Source organism: Megascapheus bottae, chromosome 1 (assembly GCF_031878675.1).
Source record: "Megascapheus bottae isolate mThoBot1 chromosome 1, mThoBot2.hap1, whole genome shotgun sequence".
Lineage (NCBI taxonomy): Eukaryota > Metazoa > Chordata > Mammalia > Rodentia > Geomyidae > Megascapheus > Megascapheus bottae.
Window position 1 is genome coordinate 3,244,113 of NC_143509.1, and position 24,579 is coordinate 3,268,691.

Genomic DNA, 24,579 nt, shown 5'->3' on the forward strand with positions numbered 1-24,579 from the left:
AGGCGTGGGGGGGGCTGCAGAAGCACCTGCCTGCTAGAGCAGCACAGGAGCAGACTGTCCAGCACTATCCCCCACGCTCGTGCCACCCTCACCCCAGGCTGGGAAGCAGTGGTGGCAGGTCTTACTTACCATGAGGCCTGCTGTAATTTGGAGGTGCTGGGCCAGGACCCGGGCCGGGGCCAGGGCCAGGGCCAGGACCGGGGCCTGTGGCGGACACTGAAGGAGGAGGTAGTGTTGGCATCTGCTGCTGCATGCCAGGCATCGGCCGTTTGCCCTGCACGGCCATCTGCAGGTGGTCGGGGAGGGGCTGTCCCCTGGCCAGCATCTTGTAGGCCATGATCTGAGCTCGGAGCTGGTGCAGCTGGTTCTGGTTAAATGGGGTTGGGCCCCGGTTCTGCTGCCCCAAAGCTTGGGGATCAGCACCATCTAGCGGGGCCCCTCCTGGCCCAGATGACATCTGGGGACCAGAGGATGGGCCACTGGCTGGAACTGGACTGGAGGCGTGCTCAGAGCCCCCCAGCGGGGAGGGGTAGCCTGCAGAGAACAGCCAGACAGAGACACTCAGTCGTGTGGCTTGCAGAGACTCACTCTGCTGCACCCACACCACCTCCTACTCCAAGATGATATGGGGAACCCATTCTCCTGATTCAAACAAGAGCGTCCAACAGCGTGAAGGACCGTGGGTGCGGCCTAGGTCTCGGGTGGCTGATATGGATGCGCTCTCCAGGCTGGCTTTCCCCAGTCCTATTCCTGTGGAGCCCAGCTTGCTGCCCCAATGACAGGGAGGCCCCACACGTGCCCTGGCACACCCAGGAAGGTCGTCAGGTGACACCCAGCCCAGCTATGTAACAAGCTCGCAGCCCTAAGCTACATTGGACGGGTAACCATCTACGCTCTGCACTGGCCATCAACTCCGCCTGCCACCACAGCCTTCCTCCCACGTCACCCACCAAGCCCCACCGACGGCCTTGGCAGGGCCTCCTCACTCACTGCCCGCACCACCCTCTCAGATCCACTTGCAGAAGCCCCAGTGGGAAAAACCATCTCAGGGCCACAACAGCACCTTGGGAGTGCTGGTCCATGGGGCTGGGCGGGGGCCCCATCCCTGCATGGCCCCCCGAGCGCATCCCCATTCCTTTCATCTGGTTGTAGCGTGGGTCGTCCGCTATGCCCTTCTCGTGCATGGACTCCATGGGCTGCGAGAGGGACAAGGACAAGGCACGGTCAGCAAGGGAGACAGAGGCGGTCACGGTCACCAAACGTCCACCCACCACTACCCTGCAAATACTAAGCCCCCACATGCCAAGGAGCTTAGGCAGAGATGCCCAGCCCAAGGCTGCCAGAGATCCTGCAGCCTAGAATCGGAGCAGGAGCCAGGAGAGGAAAGGAGGTGCTGCGCAAGTGTGTGGACCACACAGGAAGGTGGACTTGCAGCGGCTGTGATACAAGCTGGACGAGAGTGGATGCCCCCACAGCTGTCCCTGCGCTGGGCCAGCAACTACTAGCTGCAGCCCGCCTAGGCCCTGGAGACCAGGACAACGCTGGGCAGCAGGCACTTCAGCAGAGAAAGGGGCATGATGACTGGCCAAGGCCACTCTGGAGACCTGAGACTTCTATGGACCAAGCTGCTAATCAAGTACCCTGTTTCTGGGCCTCTGTGCACACCGTAACACGGAGGAAGAGCTGACCACAGGCTTGCCCAGTGGAGCAGGAGCTCAGTGCCCGCAGAATGCCCTGGCAGCATGGATGCCAGCCTCAGCAGGGTGCTGGACGGGCCTCTCACACAGGTGCTAAGCGAGGTGCAGAAGGGAGGAGGGAAGGGGAGTCCAGGTGTGTAGGACCAAAAACGCTCCAGGAGGGAAGAGTTAAGACACATTACTCCTGAGCTGCAGAAACACAGGGACCGGGGCGGGAAGTCCCTCCATAGGCCGGAGACCTGGAAAGCCTGGCATGGTGGGGGTGCAAGGTCAGGCAAAAGCCAAAGCTGAAGGGGTGGCTTTGAGCCCAAGCACACAGCCACCCCCGCACCTGGTGGGACAGAGGGCAAGCAGGTGGACGGTCCTGGAGGTAGGGGGAAGCTGGCAATGCCACCTGGGGGGCGGGATGAGGCTTCTTCCCACACCCACGGCTACAGGATGGCCTGACCAGAAAGTCAGCTTTTCTTGCAGACTCCAAAAATCTGAGATAGTTCCTCCAGCTCCCTCAGGGACACAGAAAGGAAAAGGAATGGTCAGAATTGCTGGCGAAGGCAGCGCTGCAGGGCAAGGGATGAGCAGAGGTGCCCAGAGCCTGCTCTACAGCGAGGCAGGCGGCCATGCGGCGGGACGGGGGACACCACACACACTGAGCCTCCTCCGAGGACCTAGGCATTTTTCTTCACTGAGAAAGAAAATGGTTCCCAAAGTTCCCATAGAGAATAGGAGGCCCCAGACAAGCAGCTCTTGCGCTCAGGACCAGAGACTGGCCTGCCCGTAGGGGAAGGGACCCTGGGGTGGGGACTGAGCCACACCAAGCCATGCCAATGAGGTGTCCTTCTTCCCAGTCTCCAGAGAGGCTCTGGGGGAGGCTGCATGCTCCGCCGAGGGCTGGGTGAGGAAGGAAGGAAGGGGGCAGGTGACAGCGCAGACTCCTACCTTGTGCATCTGGTGCATGCCGTCCTGAGGGTACCCTCCGGGCCCCTGGCTGGGGAGCGGGTGTCCTGCAGAGGGAGGGCCCGGGCTGGGCCCCATCATGCTATGTGCTGAGCCTGGTGAGGGGCCTGGGCTAGGACCCAACATGGCTCCCGGCGAGGGGCCCGGGCCTGGGGAAGGGCCGGGCCGAGGAGTTCCGCCCAAGGGTGGGTCTGGAGTGGACATCTTCACAGGAGCTGCAGACAGTGGGTCCCTGCTGAGAAGAGTGTGAGTCGGCTGGGGTTGTGGACGCGAGGACCACAGAGTCCTATGGGAATCATGCAGAAAACAGTGACAGGGGCCCTGACTACCAGCTTCTTTCTCCCCATTTCTTTTTGGAGAAGCTAAGAGATTATCAGGCATTTTGAAGTCAGATCTGTTTGCAGCATGGACATGGACTCTAGCTTGGCCAAGTGGCAGTGAGTGTGCCTGGGGTTCACAGCCCTGCCAGACCCTCAGGACACAAACTGCAATGACTCCACTGCCCTCTCTCATTAGGCTCACCACAAATCTGGTTTATGTTTCCGTTGCCCCCCAAATATTCCTGGGTACCTGTGGTTCAACAGACAAATTCTGTGTAAGGAGCAATTCCCCTCACGAACGCCGGGCCCAGGGTTTCATTCCTACTACTGCATTAAAAACAGAAAGAACGGGCCGGGAGTTTGGCCTAGCGGTTAAAGTACTTGCCTAGCATGCATGAAGACCCAGGTTCGATTCCTCGGTACCACATACATAGAAAAAAGCCGGAATGGTGCTAAGGCTCAAGTGGTAGAGCTCTAGCCTTGAGAAAGTCCAAGGACAGTGCTCAGGCCCTGAGCTCAAGCCCAGGACTGGCAGAAAAAACAAAAACAACAAAACAAAACACAGAAAGAACGCAAGAAAGTAAGCAAGCAAGAAAGGGTTTAGAAGCATTTTGTACTGGGCCAGGAGCTTGGCCTAGTGGTAGAGTGCCTGCCTAGCATGCACAAAGACCCAGGTTCGATTCCTCGGTACCACATACATAGAAAAAAGCCAGAAGTGGTGCGGTGGCTCAGGGTAGAATTCTAACCCAAGGCCAGTGCTCAGGCCCTGAGTTCAAGCCAAGTGCTGGCAAGAAAAAAATATATCTATTTGTTCATTCCTTCGATTAAAAATAATATTAGCAGGATGGTAACGTGGCTTAGTGGTAGAGTGCTTGCCTAGCATGAATGAAGCCCTGGGTTCAATTCCTAAATACCACATACACAGAAGAGCCGAAATAGTGCTGTGGTAGAGCAATAGATTTGAGAAATCCTAAGGACAGTGCCAAGGCCTTGAGTTCAAGCCCAAGACTGGCAAAAAACACAAACAAAAATAACTATTGTTTCATTTGGCTTTCCGTTCATAGCTCAGCCATTGGAGACACACCTCCACGTCTAGCTTTTTGCTAGTTAATTAGAGATCATCTCTTGGATTTGTCTGCCCAGGCTGGCTTTGAACCTTCAGTCCCAAATCTCCGTTTCCTAATATGGCTACAGGCATGAGCACTGGCACCTAGCTAGTTGTTTCGATAAAAGATCTTCTCCTGTGTAGCTCATCAAAAGTTCAAACTTCTGGTTCCAGTTTCATGAGGTTGAGCAGAGAAAAGAAAATCTGAACCTCAGCAGAGCAGATACAGGGTCAGCCCCAAGTCAATCCTGAACACAGCAATCCTGAACTTCAGGGACACCCTACGTCCAGGTACCAGGAAGGCTGAAACAGGATCTTGAGCCAAGATCCCTTTGAGTCATAAGGAAGCACACCTCTTCTGGGCTCCGCTAGGGGAAGGGGTGACTGGGTCATGAGGGCGGAGCTTTGTGGATGGATTGAAGATTTCATTGTGAAAGGAAGCTGGAGTATCACTAACTAGAGCCTAACCGGCATGGGAGCATACACCTACCATCCCAGCACTACAGGCTGGAGAATTTGAGACCATCCTAGAACACACACAGAGTCCAAGGCCACACAGAGCTACATGCCGGGTCACTTGACTCCCCTCAAAACATTGGGGGCTAAGGCTATGACTGATAGGCTGCAGCAGAGGGCTGGCTCAGCCTGCTGGAGGCCAGGACTAGACCCTAGCAGTCCTTCCCCTCTAGGGAACAACGCCACAGGAAAGTCCTGCCCTCACGCTGTGGCCAAACAAAGAAATCTCATCTTTATAATTACCTCACCTGTGCCTTTGGCCAGAGTAACAGAAAGCAGCCTGAGCTATGGCACCAGGTGGCATTGGGCTCCTGAAAGCTGCCTCAATGGGCGGGAGAAGCAACTGGCCAGGAACTACACAAACTACGCCAGTAAGGGTGAGGTGGCCTCTCGGGTGGGAGCCAGGCTGCGAGCACTAGCACAACCCTGGCACGTGCTTCTGTCTGGAAGCCAAGACAGATGGACATGGCCCCGAGGAGCCCAGACATGCTGTTTGGGGCATCCAGAAGGGAACACCAGCCTGGGAACCAGGCAGGTAGCCAGGGGCATGTGACAGGAAGTGAAAGGACTCTGGGCCCAGAATCTAAAGGCTGAGAGCTAAGGCAATCTGACAAACGTTCAGTTTCCCTGAAGTCACTCCTGTCACAGTATGTCAGTTTCTCTTAGAAGCGAGTCAAGTGCAGGTGACACTGACACTGCTGAGACCAGAGGCAGTCACACCCCGCACCACGACGCAAAGGACAATCTACAATGAATCAAGACAGTACAGAAGAAAGTCATGCATGGGCCCAGCCAACAGCGACCAAAAATACTTTGCACATTAACCCCACACTGGAGTCAGCCCAGAGCAAATGGCCCCTACTAGCTCTCTGCAGTCACAGACTGGGAAACTCACACTTGCCACCTCATAGCTACTAGCTATTGTCTTGTTATTTTATTTTTTTTGCAGGCCCTGGGGCTTGAACTCAGGGCCTGAGCACTGTCCTTGGGCTTTCTCAAGGCTAGTGCCCTACCACTTGAGCCACAGCACCACTTCTGGCTTTTTCTGTGTATATGGTAGTGAGGAATTGAACTCAGGTCTTCATGCAAGCAATCTACCACTAGTCCAAACTCCTGGCCAGCTGTTTGCTATTGTTGGTGTTTTACACAATAACCATTTATTTCCTTTATACTAACCATTTATTTCCTTACTAAGGTGGCTGGGAGTTTGGCCTAGTGGTTAAAGTGCTTGCCTAGCATGCATGAAGATTCCTCAGTACCACATACATAGAAAAAAGCCGGAAGTGGTGCTGAGGCTCAAGTGGTAGAGCTCTAGCCTTGAGAAAGTCCACGGACAGTGCTCAGGCCCTGAGCTCAAGCCCAGGACTGGCAAAAAAAAAAAAAAAAAAAAAAAGAATTAACTAAGGTGAAAAGATTCCCACGAAACAAATATCCAATGCTGGGCGTGGTGGCTCATGGCTGTCCATCCTAGCTGCTCAGGAGGCTGAGATCTGAAGATTACGGTTCAAAGCTAGGCCAGGCGCTAAAGAACATGAGATTCTTCTTTTTTTTTTTTTTTTGGTGGGTCTTGAGGATCCAAATCTGGGCCTCGGCTCAGTCTCTGAGCAAAGCCAAGAAACTCTTATCTCCAATTAATCAATAGAAAACAGGAGGTGGGTCTGTGGCTCAAGGGGAGGGCGGTAGCCTTGAGCTCAGGGACAACACCCAGGCCCTGGGGTAGGGTGGTAGCCTTGAGCTGAAGAGCTCAGGGTTCAGGGACAGCACCCAGGCCTAAAGTTCAAGCCCCATGACTTCCCTACCCCAAAAAAAGACAAAACAGTGAGGCTCCCGTGGCTCAGGCCAGTCCTCCACCCCACTCAGGAGGCTGAGACCTGAGGATCGCCATTTGAAGCCAGCCTGGGCTGGAGAATCAGTGAGACTCATTTCTCCACGAAATGGGCAAAAGAGCTAAGAAAAAACTTCTCAGAAGAGGTAAGAATAGCAAAGAAACACAGGGGGAAATGCTCATCATCCCTGGCCACAAAGGAAATGCAAATCAAAACAACTGAGATTCCATTTCACCACGTTAGATCAGCCTGCATCAGGAATTTGAACAGCAACAAATGTTGCTGGAGATCTGAGCTAAAAGGACATGTCTGCTATCAGTGCAGGCTCCACAAACTCGCCTAAACACAGGGAGCTGGGAGTTTGGTCTACTGGTAGACACTTGCTGCACTATTCACAACAGCCCAGATGCCCTAAAATAGAGGAGTGGGTCCAAAAAATGTGGTAAGTCTACACAGTGGAATTTTACATAGCCATTAAAAAGAATATTATATCACTTGCAAATGTATGAGCCTAGAAAAAAATCACATTAAGCGAGGTAAAGCCAGAGTATGTTTCTCCTCAGATGCAGAAGCCAGATCTAATATACACTGGGACAGACATGATAAATTATACAGGACTCTAGATATTTACATACGGTGAGAACAAAGGAAGATATTTTTATTTTTTGGTTTGGTTTGGTGGGGACTGGAACTCAGGGCCTGGGTACTGTTCCTGAGTTCTTCTGCTTAATCACTTTGACCCAGTCTCATGGGCTCCTGGCTAGGCTGGCTTTGAACCATGATCATCAGATGTCAGCCTCCTGAGCAGGTGTGAGCCCCAGCACCCAGACCAAGAAATGTATACTTTTTTTGGGGGGGGGGGACAGTCATGGGCTTGGGTGCTGTCCCTGAGCTCTTCTGCTCAAGGCTGCCATCCTACCCCTGGGCCTGGGTGCTGTCCCTGAGCTCTTCAACTCAAGACTACTGCCCTACCCTGCGCGAGACACAGCACCACTTCCTGTTTTCTAGTGGTTAATTGGAGGTAAGAGTCTCAAGATCTTTAGTGCCCGGGTTGGCTTTGAACCAGGATGCTCAAATCTCAGCCTCCTGAGTTAGCTAGGATTACAGACATGAGCCACGGCGCTGGACTAAGAAATACATACTTTTACCTGACTTATAAAAACTGTAACCCGTCTGTATAACAATCTCTGTAATAATAATTTAAAATTAAAAAAAAAATTAAAGCAGGAGCTGGGAGTTTGGCCTAATGGTAGAGTGCTTGCTTAGCATGCACGAAGACCCAGGTTCGATTCCTCGGTATCACATACATAGAAAAAAGCTGGAAGTGGTGCTGAGGCTCAAGTGGTAGAGTGCTAGTTTTGAAAGTCCAAGGACAGTGCTCAGGCCCTGAGCCCAAGCCCAGGATTGGAAAAAAAAAAATTAAAGCACTATAAAAAGCCAGGAGTTGTGACTCAAATGGCATCCAGACCCAGAATTCAAGTACCTGCACATAAACACATGCATATACACATACACACACACACACACACACACACACACACACACCTCAAAAACAAAACCAAGAGCTGTGTAGTGCAAGGGCACTACACACAAGCTCTTGACACCAGCAAGCCAAAAACAAAACAGAAAAACACACAATGGATAAAGCAGGGCACTGATGCTGCCATTCAGGAGGCTGAGATCCATAGGAACAGAGTTCAAAGCCAGCCTAGGAAGAAAAGTCCTTGAGACACCAGCTCCACACTATGAGGGCATAGCTCAAGTGGTAGAGTGCCAGTCTAGTTAGCACCAGACTCAGAGGTCAAACCCTGCTACCAACCAGCTAGCTATCAAGGCTTCCCATGCCCCCTCCTCACGTAATGTGGACTGGCTCACAGGAGGGAGGAAACGCTGTCCCAACTACTACCGCTTCTCACAAAGAACCCAAGTCTGGAACAACCACACAGAAGAGATGTGTGGGGCCAAGCATGGGGGAGGTGGCGTGGGCCCTCCAGCACCATTCCCCAAGCCTGGGCTGTGTGGTGCAGGGGCTGGCTGCAGCCTACATCATTGCATTGGCATAAACTCTGAAGTGACCTCAAAGGGAACAGGCTGCCCTGTCACTCCTATGAGGCACAAAGGCCCGAGGTGCCATCCAACATCACAACCATGGTTGGGGGCATAGCTCAGTGAGGAGGCCTAGCTTAGGTGCTCCAGATCCTAGGTTCCATCCCCAACATTAAGGAAAACAAACAAGTGTACAGTACCACAGAGGCAACGGGCAGCCAGCCTAGAGGGCTGCGGCGAGAGGGGTTTGCTCCAGACACATCCATCCAGTGCCACGGAAAGCCATCCGGGGGTACAGTGGGTGGAGGAGGGACACACAGCCCAGTACTGGCTTGCCTTATTTATTTCATGAGGCTTGAACTTGTAATCCTAACTACTCAGGAGGATGAGATCTGAGGATAGCAGTTCAAATCCAACCTGGGCAGGAAAGACTATGAGCCTCCTATCTCTAATTAACCAACAAAAAGCTAGAAATGGAGCTATGGCTGAAGTGACAGGGCTCCAGCCTTGAACAAAAAATCTCAGGGCCAGGGGTCAGGACCTGAGCTCAAGGTACACACAGGTACACGTACGCACGCACATCTGCACATGCACACAAGAAAAGGCAGGCTGGAACAGGTCCTGCACCCTCCCCACTGTCATAGGTAAGGCAGAAACTGTCGTACAGCCACCTGTTTCCTGTGCCAGTGGGGCATGACCAGCTGGCAAAACAACTCCAAACTGTCATTATTCGATCAAGCCCACCCTCCTTTCTGAGGCTGCTGAACACATGGAACAAAATTCACACTGTTCCCAGAAAGGACACATGCAAAACACAAAACCCAGTCTTGGACAGGGGAAATCAGCCAGTGCTCCAAGGGTAGTAGGAAGGCCCAAGCCTTAACACTAACCCCTTCTTTACTCCTCCCTCCTCCCTGCCTCCCCAGCTCCAGCTTTCTTTGCGCTCCTTCCCTCTTTCCTTCCTTCCTTACATATTTTTTGGCCAGTCCTGGGGCCTAAATGCAGCACCTGGGCACTGTCCTTGGACTTTCTCAGGTAGGGCTCTACCACTCAAGCCACAGAACCACTTCCAGCTTTTTCTATGTAGGTGTACCAAGGACTCAAACCCAGGGCTTCATGCATGCTAGGCAAGCACTCTACCACTAGGCTACACTCCCAGCCTTTCCTTTCTTACTGTTTGAAACACAGTCTCACTACAGAGCCCAGGCTGGCCTCCATCTTCCAAGGGCGGGCACGCCTGTAATCCTAGCTACTCAGATTTACCTGAGATCTGAGGATCACAGTTCAAAGCCAACCCAGGCACTGAAGTCTGTGAGACCTCTAATTAACCTGCAGAAAACCAGAAGTGGGACTTGGCTCAAGGGTAGGGAGGTAGCCTTGAGCAGCAGAAGAGCTCAGGGACAGCGCCCAGACTTTCAAGCTCCATGACCAACCAAAAAAGAAAAAATGAAAAAGAAATGCAGTAGTTCCCTGAAAAGCACCTTACAAAACAGGGCAAAAGATGCCACCGATGGCTGTCCATTAGAGCGCAGTGGCAATCCTAGCGGGTGTAGGCTGTTTCCTGTTCGCAGCACAGGTGATGGAAGGTGGTGGGTACCAACAGCACTGAGCTACACCCTCGGCTTCACACCAATGGTGTAGCACAACTTGCAGACAGGGCCATTTTGTTTTTAATCTTTGTAACCACTGGGCATGCCTACTGTTCCCCTTCTGCGAGGAGGAGGCTGGATGTGAGCAAAGCAGACCAGGCCTGGTCTCCGACCTCCACTAAGGCCAGGATCAGGCCCCAGCAGGCCTATGCCCGGGACCCCCTCCACACTGGGCGTCTCTAGTTAAGTGAATCGCTCCCTATGTGCCACTGGCAGCCCCAATCACTGGATGGAAAGCAGCCAGCACAGCGGAAGACTTACTATGTGCCAGGCACAGGGAGCCCCACTTCTCTGGGGCCGGAGGACAGAAAGCAGCAAGACCAGGCATCAAGGTCAGGCGCTTGAGAGTTTCTGGACAAAGAAATACTCCTGGACATCAGCTTCATCTCTTGCATAATAAATGGCATCACCTCGGGACCGGGAGTTTGGCCTAGTGGCTAAAGTGCTTGCCTAGCATGCATGAATACCCGGGTTCGATTCCTCGGTACCACATACATAGAAAAAAGCCAGAAGTGGTGCTGAGGCTCAAGTGGTAGAGCTCTAGCCTTGAGAAAGTCCAAGGACAGTGCTCAGGCCCTGAGCTCAAGCCCAGGACTGGCAAAAAAAAAAAATGGCATCACCAGACATTCACCCCAAATGCCCACTCCCTCCTGCTCCCCCACAATAGATAAAAGGCCTGGATACATAGGTGTGGTTAAGGGCTGGCAATGCTGTGAGGGCCCACAAAGGCATGCAAATAACGTGTGAACGAACACCTGCATGTACATTACTGCCCATGCCATGGCTCTGATGTCAACACCCCTACTCAAAACCCCGCAAGAGGGGCCAGGACTTTGGCCTAGTGGTAGAGTGCCTGCCTAGCATGCACAAAGACCCAGGTTCAATTCCTCAGTACCACATACATAGAAAAAAGCCGGAAGTGGCGCTGAGGCTCAAGTGGTAGAGCTCTAGCCTTGAGAAAGCCCAAGGACAGTGCTCAGGCCCTGAGCTCAAGCCCAGGACTGGCAAAAAAAAAAAAAAAAAAAAAAAAAAAAACGCAATATCAATGTTACCTAAACACGCCAATTGCTGGACTCCAAATGACTTCAGGTGGCAAATGGAAGAACATGGTTTTCTTATTAGGTATTTTAATTTTTTTTGGGGGGGGGGGCAGTCATGGGACTTGAACTCAAGAGCCTAGACTCTATTCCTGAGCCTCTCTGTGCTTAAGGCTAGCACTCTGTCACTTGAGCCACAGTGCACTTCTGGCTTTTTCTGTGTATATGGTAACAAGAAAGTGAACCCAGGGCTTCATGCATACTAGGCAAGCACTCTACCATTAGGCCACACTCCTGGCCCTGCATGGATTCCCCCCCCCACCTAAATCAGGCGTGGTGCCAATGGCTCATGCCTGTAATCCTAGCTACAAAGTAGGTTGAGCTCTGAGGATCATGGTTCAAAGCTAGCCCAGGTAGGAAAATCTGAGACTCTTATCACCAATGAACTATCCAAAACAGGAAGTGGGGCTGTGGCTCAAAGTAGCAACCTTGAGCACAGAGCTAAGGAACACTGCCTAGGTTTTGAGTTCAAGCTCCAGAACCAACCAACCAAAAAAAAAAAAAAAAAAAAAACCTAAAAGAAAAATAAGAAGCCAGGTGCTATTCACGAATCTGAGATCTGAAGACTGTGGCTCCAAGATATATATGAGCAAGAAAAGTCTGTAAGATCCTTAATCTTCAATTAACCACCAAAAAAAAAAAAAAAAAAAAAAAAAGGAGCTGTGGCTCAAGTGGTAGAGCACTAACCTTGAGCAGAGAGCCAAGTTTAATTTCAAGGTCCTGAGTTCAGGGTGCAGCACAGGTACAGAAACACATGTACACACACAAACGAGCACCCACACAGCAGACTTACACCTACAATACTATGGAAGAGACTGAGATCTGTGAGGATCATGATGTAGAGACCAGCCTTGGGCAGAAAAGTCCATGAGACTCTGTCTCCAAAATAGTCAGTAGAAAAAGGCATAGTGATGTTCAAATGACAGAACAAAATGACACAAAATGAGAGGGCCTGAGAACAAATCCAAGTACCACCAAAAACAAAATAAATAAATGAATAAGACAAAACAAGCTGGGTGTGGTGAGGAACACCTCTGATTCCAGCTACTTGAGAGGCTGAGGCTGGAGGATAAAAAATACGATACTAGTCTAGACTACAAGATAAAATTATGATAGGAAATTTAGTATGCATGATCTGGGGAAGGACGTTTTGTCCAAAACCTAGGTGCCATTTTCAGCATCACAAAAAAAAAAAGAAGGAAAATAAAACTAACCAATGAAATGTCCATGCTAGCTGGGGACCAGTGTCTCACACCTGTAGTCCCAGCTACTAAGGAGACTAAAATGAGGATGGAAGTTTGAAGCCATGCAGGGCAGGGAAGGGTGAGACTTATCACCAATTAACCCTCAGAAAATCCAAAGCAGTGCTGTGGCTCAAGTGGCAGAGCACTAATCTTGAGCACATAGGCCCTGAGTTCAAGCCCCAGAAACAACAACAGAAAGAAGTGCCCATGCTGCCACGCACAGTGGCTCACACCTGTCATCCCAGCTACTCAGGAGGCTGAGATTTGAGGATGGAGGTTCAAAGCTAGCCCAGACACTACAAAGCCTTGAGAAAAAGAGAAGTGGGGCCGTGGCTCAAGGGCAGGGCAGTAACCTTGAACTGAAGAGCTCCAGGACTACAGCCAGGCCCAGGGGTAGGGCGGTAGGTAGCCTTGAGCTGAAGAGCTCAGGGACAGCGCCCAGGCCCAGAGTTCAAGCCCTATGACCCACAAAATAAATAAATAAATAAATAAATAAATAAATAAATAAATAAGTCCATACTAACCTCCGATTTCATGTACACACACCACACACACACACTTGTACCACGGCTTGAACTCTTGTGCCTCAAGACTCTTGGCTCGTGTCTAGTGCTCTCCCACTTGGGCTGTATTTCCAGTGTAGTTTTTGCTGATTAGAGACAAGAATCTCACAGAGGGAGATTGTCTGGGAGTTTAGCCTAGTGGTAGAGTGCTTGCCTAGCATGCATAACACCCTGGGTTCAATTCCTCAGGTCCTGAGCCCAAGCCCAGGACTGGCAAAAAAAAAAAAAAAAAAAAAAAAAAAAAAAACCACCTCACAGATTTTTCTGCCCATGTTAACTCTGAACAGACATTCTCAGATTTCAGCCTCTTGAGTAGGTAGGACAACAGGCTTGACCACAGGTGCCCAGCCATTCTGTCTTATCAACTCCTGGCAACCACCACAAAGGTGAACAGGCACCTGCTCATATCTGTTTCATAGGAGAGCCAACCAGTGGGAGACTTACTTACGTGAGGTTACAGCAGGCTCTACAGCAGGCTCTACGAGAAGGGATTACAGAGGTGTGATTCCAGACCTAGCACCCCTCATGCCACCTGACACAAACCATATTACTCCACAAGAGAACATTAATGGAGCTTGGCAAAAACTGGCCTACATGGGTCAAAGAGGGCATTGGCAGGTTGCAATCCCTGTGCTAATTTCTTTACACAACTGCTCACTTTAACCTCCCAACAACACTCTTAATTCCTTCCAACAATGGTTGCTCATCAGGATATGCCAGGCCTACACATGGTCCCTGCTCTGATGGCCCTGAGAGTGACAGCTACTTGGTAAAGGCAAAGGAGTGAGTGCCCCAAAGAGGACCAATAACTGCTCCAACATGGGGCGGGAAATACAAGCCTAGGGCTGTGGATGGAGTTCAGTAATAAGTACAAAGTACTAGGACATCCTCCCTGATTTTGAATGAAGGCCTCCTCCTACAGACAGCCTGTATGACCTCCAGGTCCCAGGGCTCCTAAATACACACAGTTTTCACAGGGCGGACTGTGAAGACCAAACTGACCAGCTCAGAGGTAGAGCGCTTACTTAACATGTACTCCTCCATTTCTGGCTTTCTGGTGCTTAATTGGAGATAAAAGTCTCACGGACTTTTCTACCTGGGCTGGCTTCCAACCCTCATGGCTCAGATCTCAGCCTCCTGAGTAGTTAAGATGGGACAGAACCCACATTACCTGCCTTCCCAAAGTCAGAGTCTCTTCCGCTAAGACAGCCAGTGACATTAAGCCACTAACCTAAGGTCTCACATCTCTGATGGCCAAAGACCACAATAAAAACATAAAACCACACCGTCAATTCAGAGTGAAAACTGGCTCCATATTCCTGAGGTGGCCCTTTCTCTTTCTACTTTCTCTAGGGAGTTATTGGGAAGGGGGGGAAGGAGGAAGAGTATCAAGAATTCACGTCTTCTTAACCAGCACCAAACATTTGCCTGAGAAGACTAGTTTTTAAGTAGAAGCTTTAATCTGGAAAATCAATAGGGAAGGAGGGGAAAAAAAAACAACACAAAACACACACACACACAAATAATGCTTTCAGGAGTCGACCGCTCCCCCCTCCCTCCGCCCTCCCCTCCTGGCTGCCGACCCCCTCTCCTCTTTTTGAGCAAACATGTTTAAAGTCACTCTCTGCAAACGGATGGGGGAGGAGTTTACTTCCCTTTCCTTTAAAAAAAATCTGCAATAATGCAATTTTCTTTTTCTGTATACTATTCGAGGCCTGGTGGACCCATCAAGCGGCCCCCGAGCCCAGGCCCCTCGCCGGACACATCCGAGGCTTCGGCCTCCCCACGGCCGGCCTTGCCACCTCGCCAGAAGGGCGACCGGGTCCGGGAGGCCATTGTTGGCGGCGGCGGCCCCCGAGGTGGGAAGAGAGCGGGGAGTCCGAGCCGCGAGCGGGCCGCCGCGGGGGCGAGCGCTGTCCCACGACCCCGGCGAGCGCGCAGCCTCCACGCGGCCCCGCGGCCCGCCGACCCCGCCGCGGCCTCCCGACCCCGCCGCGGCCCTCGCCGCGCGCACGGCGGCCGGCGGGGCTTCGTGACCCTCGGGCGCCGCCGTACCCCGGCCCCCGGCTCCCGGCGCGGGCGGCCCCCTCCCCCTCCCCGCGGCCCGCCGGGCTCCATTCAAACCGTCCCCGCCAGCCTCGCCCCGCGCTCTCCCCCCCGCCCCGCGGCCGCCCCGGGCCCGCGTTCCTTACCCGGAGCTGCCGGCTCCGCCGCCTTCCCGGCGCCGCCCACAACCCTCCACGCGGGGCCGGGGACAGAGTGGGCGTCTCGCCTCTCCTCACGAAACAAAGAAGCCGTCGCCGACGCCGAGCAAAAGCGAGGGGGGGAAGGGGGGAAAAAAAAAAAAAAAAGCCCGGCGCGCGCGCCCGCCCGCCCCCCCCTCGCGCCGCCCGCGCCGCCGCTGCGCGCGCACCCGCCGCCACCCTCCCCGCCACAGGCTAGCCTCGGTGGCTTCCGCCGCCCGACCCAGCTCGTGCGCGCGCCGGCACGCCCTTCCGCTCCGAGTGCGCACGCGCCGCCACCCCGGACGCAGGGGACGTGGGCGGGGCCTGGAGACGACCCTCGCGGGCGACGCACCACCTTTCTTTTCAGGCCCCGCCCCGGAAACCCTGCGCCTGCGCACACGCGGCGACTGCCTGGGGAACGCGCGCCCCGCCACCCCTCGGCCAAGCATGCGCAGAGCGGTTGCCACTGCGGCGGCGACGGGATCCTGGGGAGGGGACCTGGGTGGTCTTGGTGTCCACCGGGAGAGGCCGTTCGTGAGGCCGAGAGCTGGCCAAGGGCGAGCCTAAGAGGCGCCTTGATCTGGGCCTGGACAGCGAGGCCTGGCCGGGCTCCGCCCCGGCCGCCTTCTCTCTGCAGAACCCGTCCAGTGCCATTAATTAGCTTAGCAAATGTGTGTGGGCCTGCGCCCGTGGCCCAGCTGCTGTGGAGCTCGCCATCTCTGGGAAGGAAGATAAAAGGCCCAGCGGACTGGGAGGGACTTGGACGTTTTCAGGTGGGACTACCTGGGAACCAGCTCCACGCCAGGAGACCCGGAGAGCCAGGAGCTGGTGGCTGCTGCGCCTGTGACCCCGGCCACTGGGGAGCCTGCGATCTGAAAGTCACTGTTCCGAGCCAGCCGGACGGGAAAGTCCGTGAGATCCTTTTCTCCCCTGAACTTGTAACACAGGCAGCAGGGGAGCTGTGGCTCAAGTTGGTAGAACTCCCATCATGCACACACAAAGAAGTTCAAGGACACGGCGCAGCCTCCCCGCTGAAGAACTAGGCCTCTAATAGAAAAATATTTAGACATCTGAAACAAGCACGCCCAAAGAAAGGCCCTACCAGACCACAGCACCCATCCCCGCTTCTCTCCAGCCTGGCTTTTTTTCCAGCTCTGCCTCTTTGTTGGTCCCGGCCTAACCTTTTCCCTTCACATCTCCTAGGCAACCTCAAACAATGAGGTGTCTTGCTCACAGCAGTTTAAAGTGGCAAAAATACTGCCCCATTTTCCCCAGCATTAAGGATGTAATTCACAGGTCACTCGTGTCCTTTTACAGTTGAGCTGTTTACACCCTCACAGCCCAGATGCAATTTTAATCACCAGGAATATCAAGCGAGGACACAATGAAGGCTTCACCCTACTAAATACTCGATAGTGTGTGTGTGTGTGTGTGTACAGGGTACACAAAGCCTTCCTCTAGTGCCTCATCCTTAAACACCCAGAACATAACACTGAGTCAATCAGCCATAATTGGGATTAATTCCAATATGGATTTACATTTCCTGTAAATTTGGAGAATAGCAGGGGAAAAAAAGGAATGCTTGCTCTTCAGTATTTTGGATATATTGTAAATATGTAGCAATATACCTAGGATGGCTGAATAAATTCCTACTTCCTTCAGCATTCGAACTATTTCCAAGAAGTTGGTTTGGTTTTCATTTTATTTTTTGTTAAATCACAGGACTTGAACTCAGAGCCTAGGCACTGTCCCTAACATCTTTTGCTCAGGGTTAGCACTCTACCACTTTAAGTGACGGTTCCACTTCCATTTTTGAAGGGTTGATTGGCGTCTCACAAGGGACTTTCCTGGGCTAGCTTCAAAGCATAATCCTCTGATCTTAGCCTCCTGAGTAGCTAGGACTAGCAAAAAAAACAAAAAAACAAAAAACAAAACAAACAAAAACCCCTGTGATCCTCAGATCTCAACCTCCTCTATAGTAAGCATTATAGACATGAGCCACCAGAACTCAACTTCTAGGCAGTTATTGTGTCATATAAATTGTATCATGTAAAATTACACTGTATGGTACTATCATCTCTACTGAGGAAAGATGTTAAAGACAACATTAATTAATATAATCTATACAAAGTCATTAATGTAAGGCCATTCTGATGAAATTTATAGGGTAAAATAGATCATTAACATAATGATGTCTCAAATTATCAGGTGTGCATGTGGGTATGTATGTGGGTGAGTGGGTGGGTGACAGTCCAGGGGCTTGAACTCAGGGTTTGACGCTGTCCCTAAACGTCTGTGGTCAAGGCTAGCTCTCTCACTGGAACTACAACTCCACTTCCCACTTGGTAAGTGTATTGAAGAGACTCCTGGATTTTCCTGTCCAAGGATGGGTTCCAACAGTGATCCTCAGGTCTCAGCTTTCTGACTAGCCAGGATTCCAGACATGAGTCCCCAATGCACAATAATTGAATAAATAACATGAAAACCTTTTAAACAAATTTAAGAGCCTTCTTCCCTGGGCTAAGGGCAGGAAAAATCACTCAGGAGTAGGGGCATGGCTTATGAGATAGGAAGTGCCTCAAGTAGTAGGAGGAGTGGCTTAGGATGTAGAGCACCTGCTCGGTAAATGCTGAGTGTAGAATTCAGACCCCAATACTGCCAAAATAAAAAAAAAAAAATACAAAACAGCAGGGTTCTGGTGTCTCATGTCTATAATGCTAACTATCCAGGAGGTTGAGATAGGAGCACCACAGGGGTTTTTGTTGTTGTTGTTGCAGGTCCTGGGTCTCAAACTCAAGGCCTAAGCACTGTCCTTGGGCTTTCTCAAAGCTAGCACTCTACCACTCAAGCCACCGTACCACTTCCAGCTTTTTCTATGTATATGGTACCAAGGAATCGAACCTGGGTCTTCGTGCATGCTAGGTGAGCACTCCACCACGCAATGGCCAGCCTCATGATCCCAGGGGTTAAGCCAGCCCAGGCAGCAAAAGGCAATGAGGCTGTATCTGCAATTAACCTAAAAACCAAGCTCAAAATGGTAGAGCACTAGCCTTGAACAAGAAAAGCCCGAGGACCAACAAAAGATCAAGAATAAACAAGCTTTAGGGATTTCCTGACAAAAACATAAAATGAACTAGCATAAGTTGTGACCAACATGGCTTCAGATACACCTCCCATGACCCCTTGGGTGGTAAAAATCATCTCTCAGTGTCAATCACAGTCTAAGTAACTCCACTTTTTTGTGTGTGAGTGGGGGGGGGGGGTCATGGGGCTTGAACTCGTCCTGGGTGCTGTCCCTGAGCTCTTCAGCTCAAGACTACTGTCCTTCCCTGGAACCAAGCCTCACTTCCTGTTTTCTAGGGATTAATGGGAGATAAGAGTCTCAGATCCTTTTGTGCCAGGGCTGGCTTTAAACCTTGATCCTCAGATCTCAGCCTCCTGAGTAGCTAGGATTACAGGTGTGAGCCACTGGCATCCAGCCCCCTCTCTCCTCTTCTGCCACTCCAGCTCTACCCTCCTTCCTGTACTCCCTCCTCTGACCTCATCCTAAAACAGAAATTGAGCCCCAGTAGATGGCCCCTAGGTAACTGTGGAACCAGTTGTTCAGCCTTGAACTGGAGGAACTGGAAAGGTGGGCCCTGATCGAGGGTTCTTGGAACTTCCCTGCAGAAACACAAGGCTGGATCCTTCTCCCAGGGGAAGTGGGGCCCCACCCTGGCTCAGGTCAGTGTCACTCCCCTCTAAGGCTGCACACAAATTTTCTGCCTTTAAGTTGTGACCCTCAGATCTCAGCTTCCTCAGTAGCTAGGTTTACAGGTGTGAGCCACTGGCATCCAGATGTAGCTACTTCTATCATGAAGTACCTGGCCTCAGGTTTATTATTATTATTGTTTTCGTTTCCACCAGTCCTGGGGCTTGAACCCAGGGCCTGAGCACTGGTCCTGAGCCTCTCTGTGCTCAAGGATCATTTGAGCCACAGTGCCACTTCCAGCTTCTTCTATTTAAGTGGTCCTGAGGAATCAAACGTAGGGCTTCATACATGCTAAGCAAGCACTCTACCACTAAGCCACATTCCCAGCCCAGACTCAGGTATTTTACGATAGCAGTGGAAAGTGAACATGCCAAGCAATCCCAACATCTTCTGGGCCCCTGACTTCTCTAGCCACGCCCTAGTAATTCTTACACAAGTGTTTTTACATAAGTACTGCTGAGAACTTGGGGTGTATTCTCCCAGATGCTTCTACAGCCAAGCTCAACTCTGCAAATGGATGATCCAGCTGGAAATGTAGTTCACTACTTTGGGGGCAATATGCTAGCCTAATAATTGTTGGACAAAACCCCCAAAGTGGGGGGTGGGTGGGAAATCTATCATTAATTCTAAGGAAAACAACATTACAGAACTCTGGGCTTTACATCACTGGCAAGAAGTCTAACTAGTCCTTCTCTCACAGATGTTTTCCAAATCAACCCTCTCCCAGGCCAGAGGTTTCAAGAAGAAATGGCAGTGCTGGAGTTTGGCCTAGTGGTAGAATGCTTGCCTAGCATGCATGAAGACCGAGGATCGATTTCTTGGTACCACATACATAGAAAAAAGTGGGAAGTGGTGCTGTGACTCTAGCCTTGAGAAAGCCCAAGGACAGTGCTCAGCCCCTGAGTTCAAGTCCGGGACTGGCAATCAAAAAAGAGAAGAAGCAGCTCACAGCTCCAGCCAGGGTGAAGGTGGCTCTCTAGTGCCCTCTGGTGTCTACTACAAAGAACAGACTCGGATAGCTTGGTATACTCAGCCTCTAGCCAAAGCACAAAAAACAGTCAGCACAAAAAACAAGGGGACCAGGCGCTGGTGGTTCACATTTGAAATCCTAGGTACTCAGAAGGCTGAGCTGAGGATCATGGTTCAAAGCCAGCCTTGGCAGTAAAGTCTGTGAGAGTCTTCAACAAACCACCAAAACAATTAAAGTGGAACTGTGGCTTCAGTAGTAGAATGCTAGAGGTTGAACAAAAGACTCAGGAATAACACCTAGGCCATGAGTTCAAATCCCAGTACAGCACCCCGGCCCCCCCTCAAAAAAAAAAAACTAACAAGAGGTTATTGTGTAGGGGAAAGGTTAAATAAACACCCATCCAAGCAGGGCACTGATAACTCAATTGATGGCCTCCAGTTCAAGGCCCATAACCACCATGTTTTTTTTCGGGGGGGGGGGGGGTTATCGGGCTTGAACTCTGCCTAGACACTGTCCCTGAGCTCTTCAGCTCGAAGCTACCCACCTACTTTGAGCCAAAACCCACTTCCCATTTTCTAGAGGTTAATTGGAGGTACAAGTCTCAAGTCCTTTTGTGCTTGAGTTGGCTTTGAACCTTGATCTTCAGATCTCAGCCTCCTGAATAGCTAGGATTACAGGAATGAGCCACCATGTCTGGCTCCCAAAAAAATTTTTTTAATGCATCCGGGTGGGGCTGGGAGTTTGGCCTAGTGGTAGTGCTTGCCTAGCATGCAGGAAGAGCAGGGTTTGACTCCTCGGTACCACATATACATAGAAAAAAGCCGGAAGTGCAGCTATGACTAAAATGGTAGAGCTCTAGCCTTGAGAAAGCCAAGGACAGGGCTCAGGCCCTGAGTTCAAGCCCCAGGACTGGCCAACAAAACAAACCAAACCAAACCATGCTACTTTGGGTCAGGAAGTAGCTCACCCTGGTCTTCCCAGCTGTCCAAAAGGCTGAGAGCTGAGTCCAATAAACCAGGCAGGAAAGTCCATGAGGCTCATCTTCATCAAAAGCCAGAGTGGCACTGTGGCTCAAGGGGTAGAGCACTAGGCTTGAGGGAAGACTTCGGTGTCAGTACCCAGCCCAGGTCCTGTGCTTAGCCATTTGAGCCATGCATTCCAGTCTGGTTTTCCTGCTTGATCCAACAGAAGTGACCGGCTGGGCCGGGAGTTTGGCCTAGTGGTTAAAGTGCTTGCCTATCGTGCATGGAGACCCAGGTTCGATTCCTCGGTACCACATATAGAAAAAAAAAAGCCGGAAGTGGTGCTGAGGCTCCAGTGGTAGAGCTCTAGCCTTGAGAAAGTCCAAGGACAGTGCTCAGGCCCTGAGCTCAAGCCCAGGACTGGAAAAAAAAAAAAAAAAAAAAAAGTGACCGGCTGCCACATGACCAAGTGGAGGGAGGATTGACTGGGAGTGAGTTCTCACTGAAGACCTCAGGCACTTGGTTCATAAGCTTGAAGCGAATGGAAGTCTTGAGGTGCCTCCTTGTACACACAGGTAACCCAGGGAAAGACCAGGTAGGATGAGTCAGGCATAGAATCTAAGCAGGCTCTGGCTCTCAAGGGCAGCACGGGCCCAGGAAAACCTTGACAAGTGTGCAGACATGCACTGGAAGTCTTTGGAGGGCATGCACAGGTTCTATGCAAATTCTGGGCTGAGGGTATCCTTGAACCTGGCTTTACTGCATATCTGTACTACTGTGTTAGGACAAACTTCCAGGACTAAATAGGTGGCCCTGCCCCTCCCAGGAAGGGGGTCTTCTCAAAGGGACAACCTCCCTTGAAAACCAGGTAAAACTGCATATGCAAGGCACAAGTGTGGGAAATGCATGCATGCAATTAAGGGGCCTGCTAGCTTCACTTGAGCAGCAAGGCAGAGGCACTGATTCCTCATTAAGGCTCTGGTGCCCTCTGCTGGTCGTCCCAAGCAACACAGCCGGAAATATTTTCCCACCAAGGACATACCAGAGGACTTTGAGACTAGCTGAGGGAGGATATGTTTAACCTAATCAGTAACACGCATTTGGTTTTGTGCCAGCACTGGGGATTAAACTCAGAGTGAAGGCACTGTCTCTTAGTTTTTCACTCAAAGCTGGCACTGTGTCACTTGAGCCACAGCTCCACACTTGGGCTGGGAATATGGCTTAATGGTAGAGTGCATACGTAGCCCTGGGTTTGATTCTTCAGAACCACATACACGGAAAAAACGGGAACTGGCCTTGTAGCTTAAGTGGTAGAGTGCTAGCCTTGAGCAAAAGAAGCTTAAGAACAGTGCCCAGGCCCTGAGGTCAAGCCCCAGGACTAGCCAAAACAACTCACATTTTGTTTTTTTTTTTGGGGGGGGGGTGGGTCATAGGACTTGAACTTGGCTGGGGAGCTGTCCCTGAGCTCTTCAGCTCAAGGCTACCGCCCTACCCTTGAACCAAGCTCCACTTCCCTGTTTTCTAGAGGTTAATTGGAGGTAAGTGTTTCAGGTCCTTTTGTGCCTGGGATGGCTTTGAACCTCAATCCTCATAACTCAGCTTCCTGAGTAGTTATGTTTATAGGCATGAGCCACAAGCACTCAGCAATGTGGATGTGTTTTCATGTGTCAAGTCTAGGTTCAATCCTCAGCATGACAGAAACAAAAAATAAATCACAGCAAGACAGTTGTTTCATCTCAGTTTTAATTACGTAGATGGCATATGCAGTCTCATCCTCCTAATACCTTTGCTTAAAAGTTACAATCACAATCCAGCTAAATACCACCTACATCCCCTGGTTTCTTCCTTGCGTAGCCCTGTTTTCAGGGTCTCTGAAGTACAACATGAACAGAATCTACCATCCATAAAGATTTCCACATTACGATGAGCCACTAACAATCACTGGCTTTGCATATTCACTAAGATCAGGTAGCTGTGCAAAACAAGTTTCTCCTCTCACACGCAGTCACGCCAGTTTTGATCTCTAGTAAAGGCTCATTTGAGGCCATGAGTTAGTTTGAGACAAGCCTAGATGCCACAGACACCTTATCTCAAAAAATCAAATATACACACATACAAAGCATAAAGAAAATATAAATGGTCTTCGGGGCATTTCAGACTCATCTGACCAATATGATTTGTCTGCTGGGGAACCCATAAAGGCCTGAAGATGCAGGCATGGTGATGCCCACCTATAATCCCAGCGCTCAGGAGGTGAAGCAGAGCTAGCTCAGCTGCACAGCAAGATCCTGTCTCCAAAAAAAAACCCCCTCAAACAAAGGTGAAAATGAAACTAGGAAACTGAGGTGAGTAAGGACAAGTGTGTGTGTGGGGGGGTTACTTTGATGGAGGGAGACACACTGGGCACATAGATGGACATGTCAAGATGCAACCCCCACCTGCAAGTACTTGTGGAAATAAATAAAATAATATACGTGTATATAACATTACATATAGGCTCCTGTTGTTTTTGTAAAGAAAGCTGAGGGTGGAACCTGGGACCCGAGGCTCACCAAATCTCATTCCACTTGGAAAAACCCTCATCATCCCCTGCTCTAAAACAGTAAGGCTCTGAATTAGCTTCAGCTACCGAGCAAAAGACGGAGGAGGCCCCTGGAATCCGCACCTAGAACTGTTCTCAGTCACCCCAGCTGCACCCCTTGGCCCAGGAAGTTGCCAGGGTTTCCTGGGGGAATCACTGAGCCACCTGGGGCTGCACTAGCGAGTCGGCCTCGGTCAGGGCGATCCTGTCCTTTCTCTCCTTCTGCAGCACCTGCTCCTCCCACAGCGCCTGATCCACCTGGTCGTCGGTGAGCACCACTGCCCGGTATTTCTCGTCGAAGAGCCGCTCGTTGACCTCGGAACGCAGATGGTTCGGCCCGACCACGCGCAGGTGAGCGGGCAGGTGGAGGAACTCGTCATCGTTGACGTCGCAATCGCGCATCCGGGTCCCCAAGATCCACCAGCGCCCCATGAACCCGACATCCAGGACTCGGCCGGGGAAGTCCACCCAGCGGGGCTGCAGATAACGACAGCGGGCTTGGTAGAGGCTAGCCTGGGCGTCGAAGGGCGCCTCGTACATGAGCGAGAACACTCCCAGGTTCACGTGGCGCAGGCGCCCGCGGCCCCGCAGCCACAGCAGCCGCTGCACGAAAGTCTCCGAGTCCCGATTGCGCGTGGCCGGCGCCAGTAACAGAAGCGACCCGGACGCGTCGAGCAGCGCCTCCTCGAAGTCCTCCTCGCTCGGCGCTAGCGCGCAGCAGGTCGCCGCGCCGCCCAGCAGCCCCGCGTAGAGCGCCGCGCATCCCGGCCGGGCCCGGGCGGCCGCCGCCGCGTCCCCGCACGCCTCCGCATAGTCCCGGATCAGCGCGCGGGCCCAGGCAACTGAGGAGGAAGGAGCGCCATGAGCGCCGCTCAGGCCCGGCGGCCGCCCCCACCGCCGCCCGCCGCCGCTACTCACCCAGCCGGCCCCACACGCGCGGCTTCGACGCCGCCGAGTCAACCGACGCCGCTCCGTGTCCTCGGGACCAAAATCTCCTCAGCGCGGCGGCCGCCATGCTCCTCCGGATAGGGAGTCCCCTCTCCGGAGAAATACAGCCCGTCCCCGAAATAAAA

At 51.8% G+C, this 24,579-nt stretch overlaps 2 protein-coding genes across 7 annotated transcripts in view; both read right to left on the minus strand.

Moving 5' to 3' along the window:
- The window catches only part of Smarca4 (SWI/SNF related BAF chromatin remodeling complex subunit ATPase 4), a 67,129-nt gene extending 51,789 nt beyond the window's left edge, over window positions 1–15,340 (minus strand). For 3 of the 6 annotated variants that reach the window (XM_090336352.1, XM_090336344.1, XM_090336311.1), the window contains exons 1-4: window positions 15,210–15,339; window positions 2,634–2,886; window positions 1,064–1,196; window positions 130–534 (exon numbers count right to left, since the gene is read on the minus strand). In XM_090336352.1, the coding sequence (XP_090192478.1) occupies window positions 130–534; window positions 1,064–1,196; window positions 2,634–2,855 (760 nt within the window). In that variant the 5' untranslated portion in view covers window positions 2,856–2,886; window positions 15,210–15,339. Of the gene's footprint in view, window positions 1–129; window positions 535–1,063; window positions 1,197–2,633; window positions 2,887–15,209 lie in introns of all 6 variants that reach the window. The other 3 variants (XM_090336333.1, XM_090336322.1, XM_090336362.1) reach the window with 3 other exon arrangements.
- A 7,319-nt stretch (window positions 15,341–22,659) lies between these two features.
- On the minus strand, window positions 22,660–24,561 carry Timm29 (translocase of inner mitochondrial membrane 29). The gene is made up of 2 exons (XM_090337582.1): window positions 24,425–24,561; window positions 22,660–24,348 (listed from the first exon to the last, which is right to left on the minus strand). Exons 1-2 carry the CDS (start codon window positions 24,519–24,521, stop codon window positions 23,660–23,662), a joined length of 786 nt encoding a protein of 261 aa, XP_090193708.1. The 5' UTR covers window positions 24,522–24,561; the 3' UTR covers window positions 22,660–23,659.
- Between the last annotated feature and the right edge of the window lie 18 nt (window positions 24,562–24,579).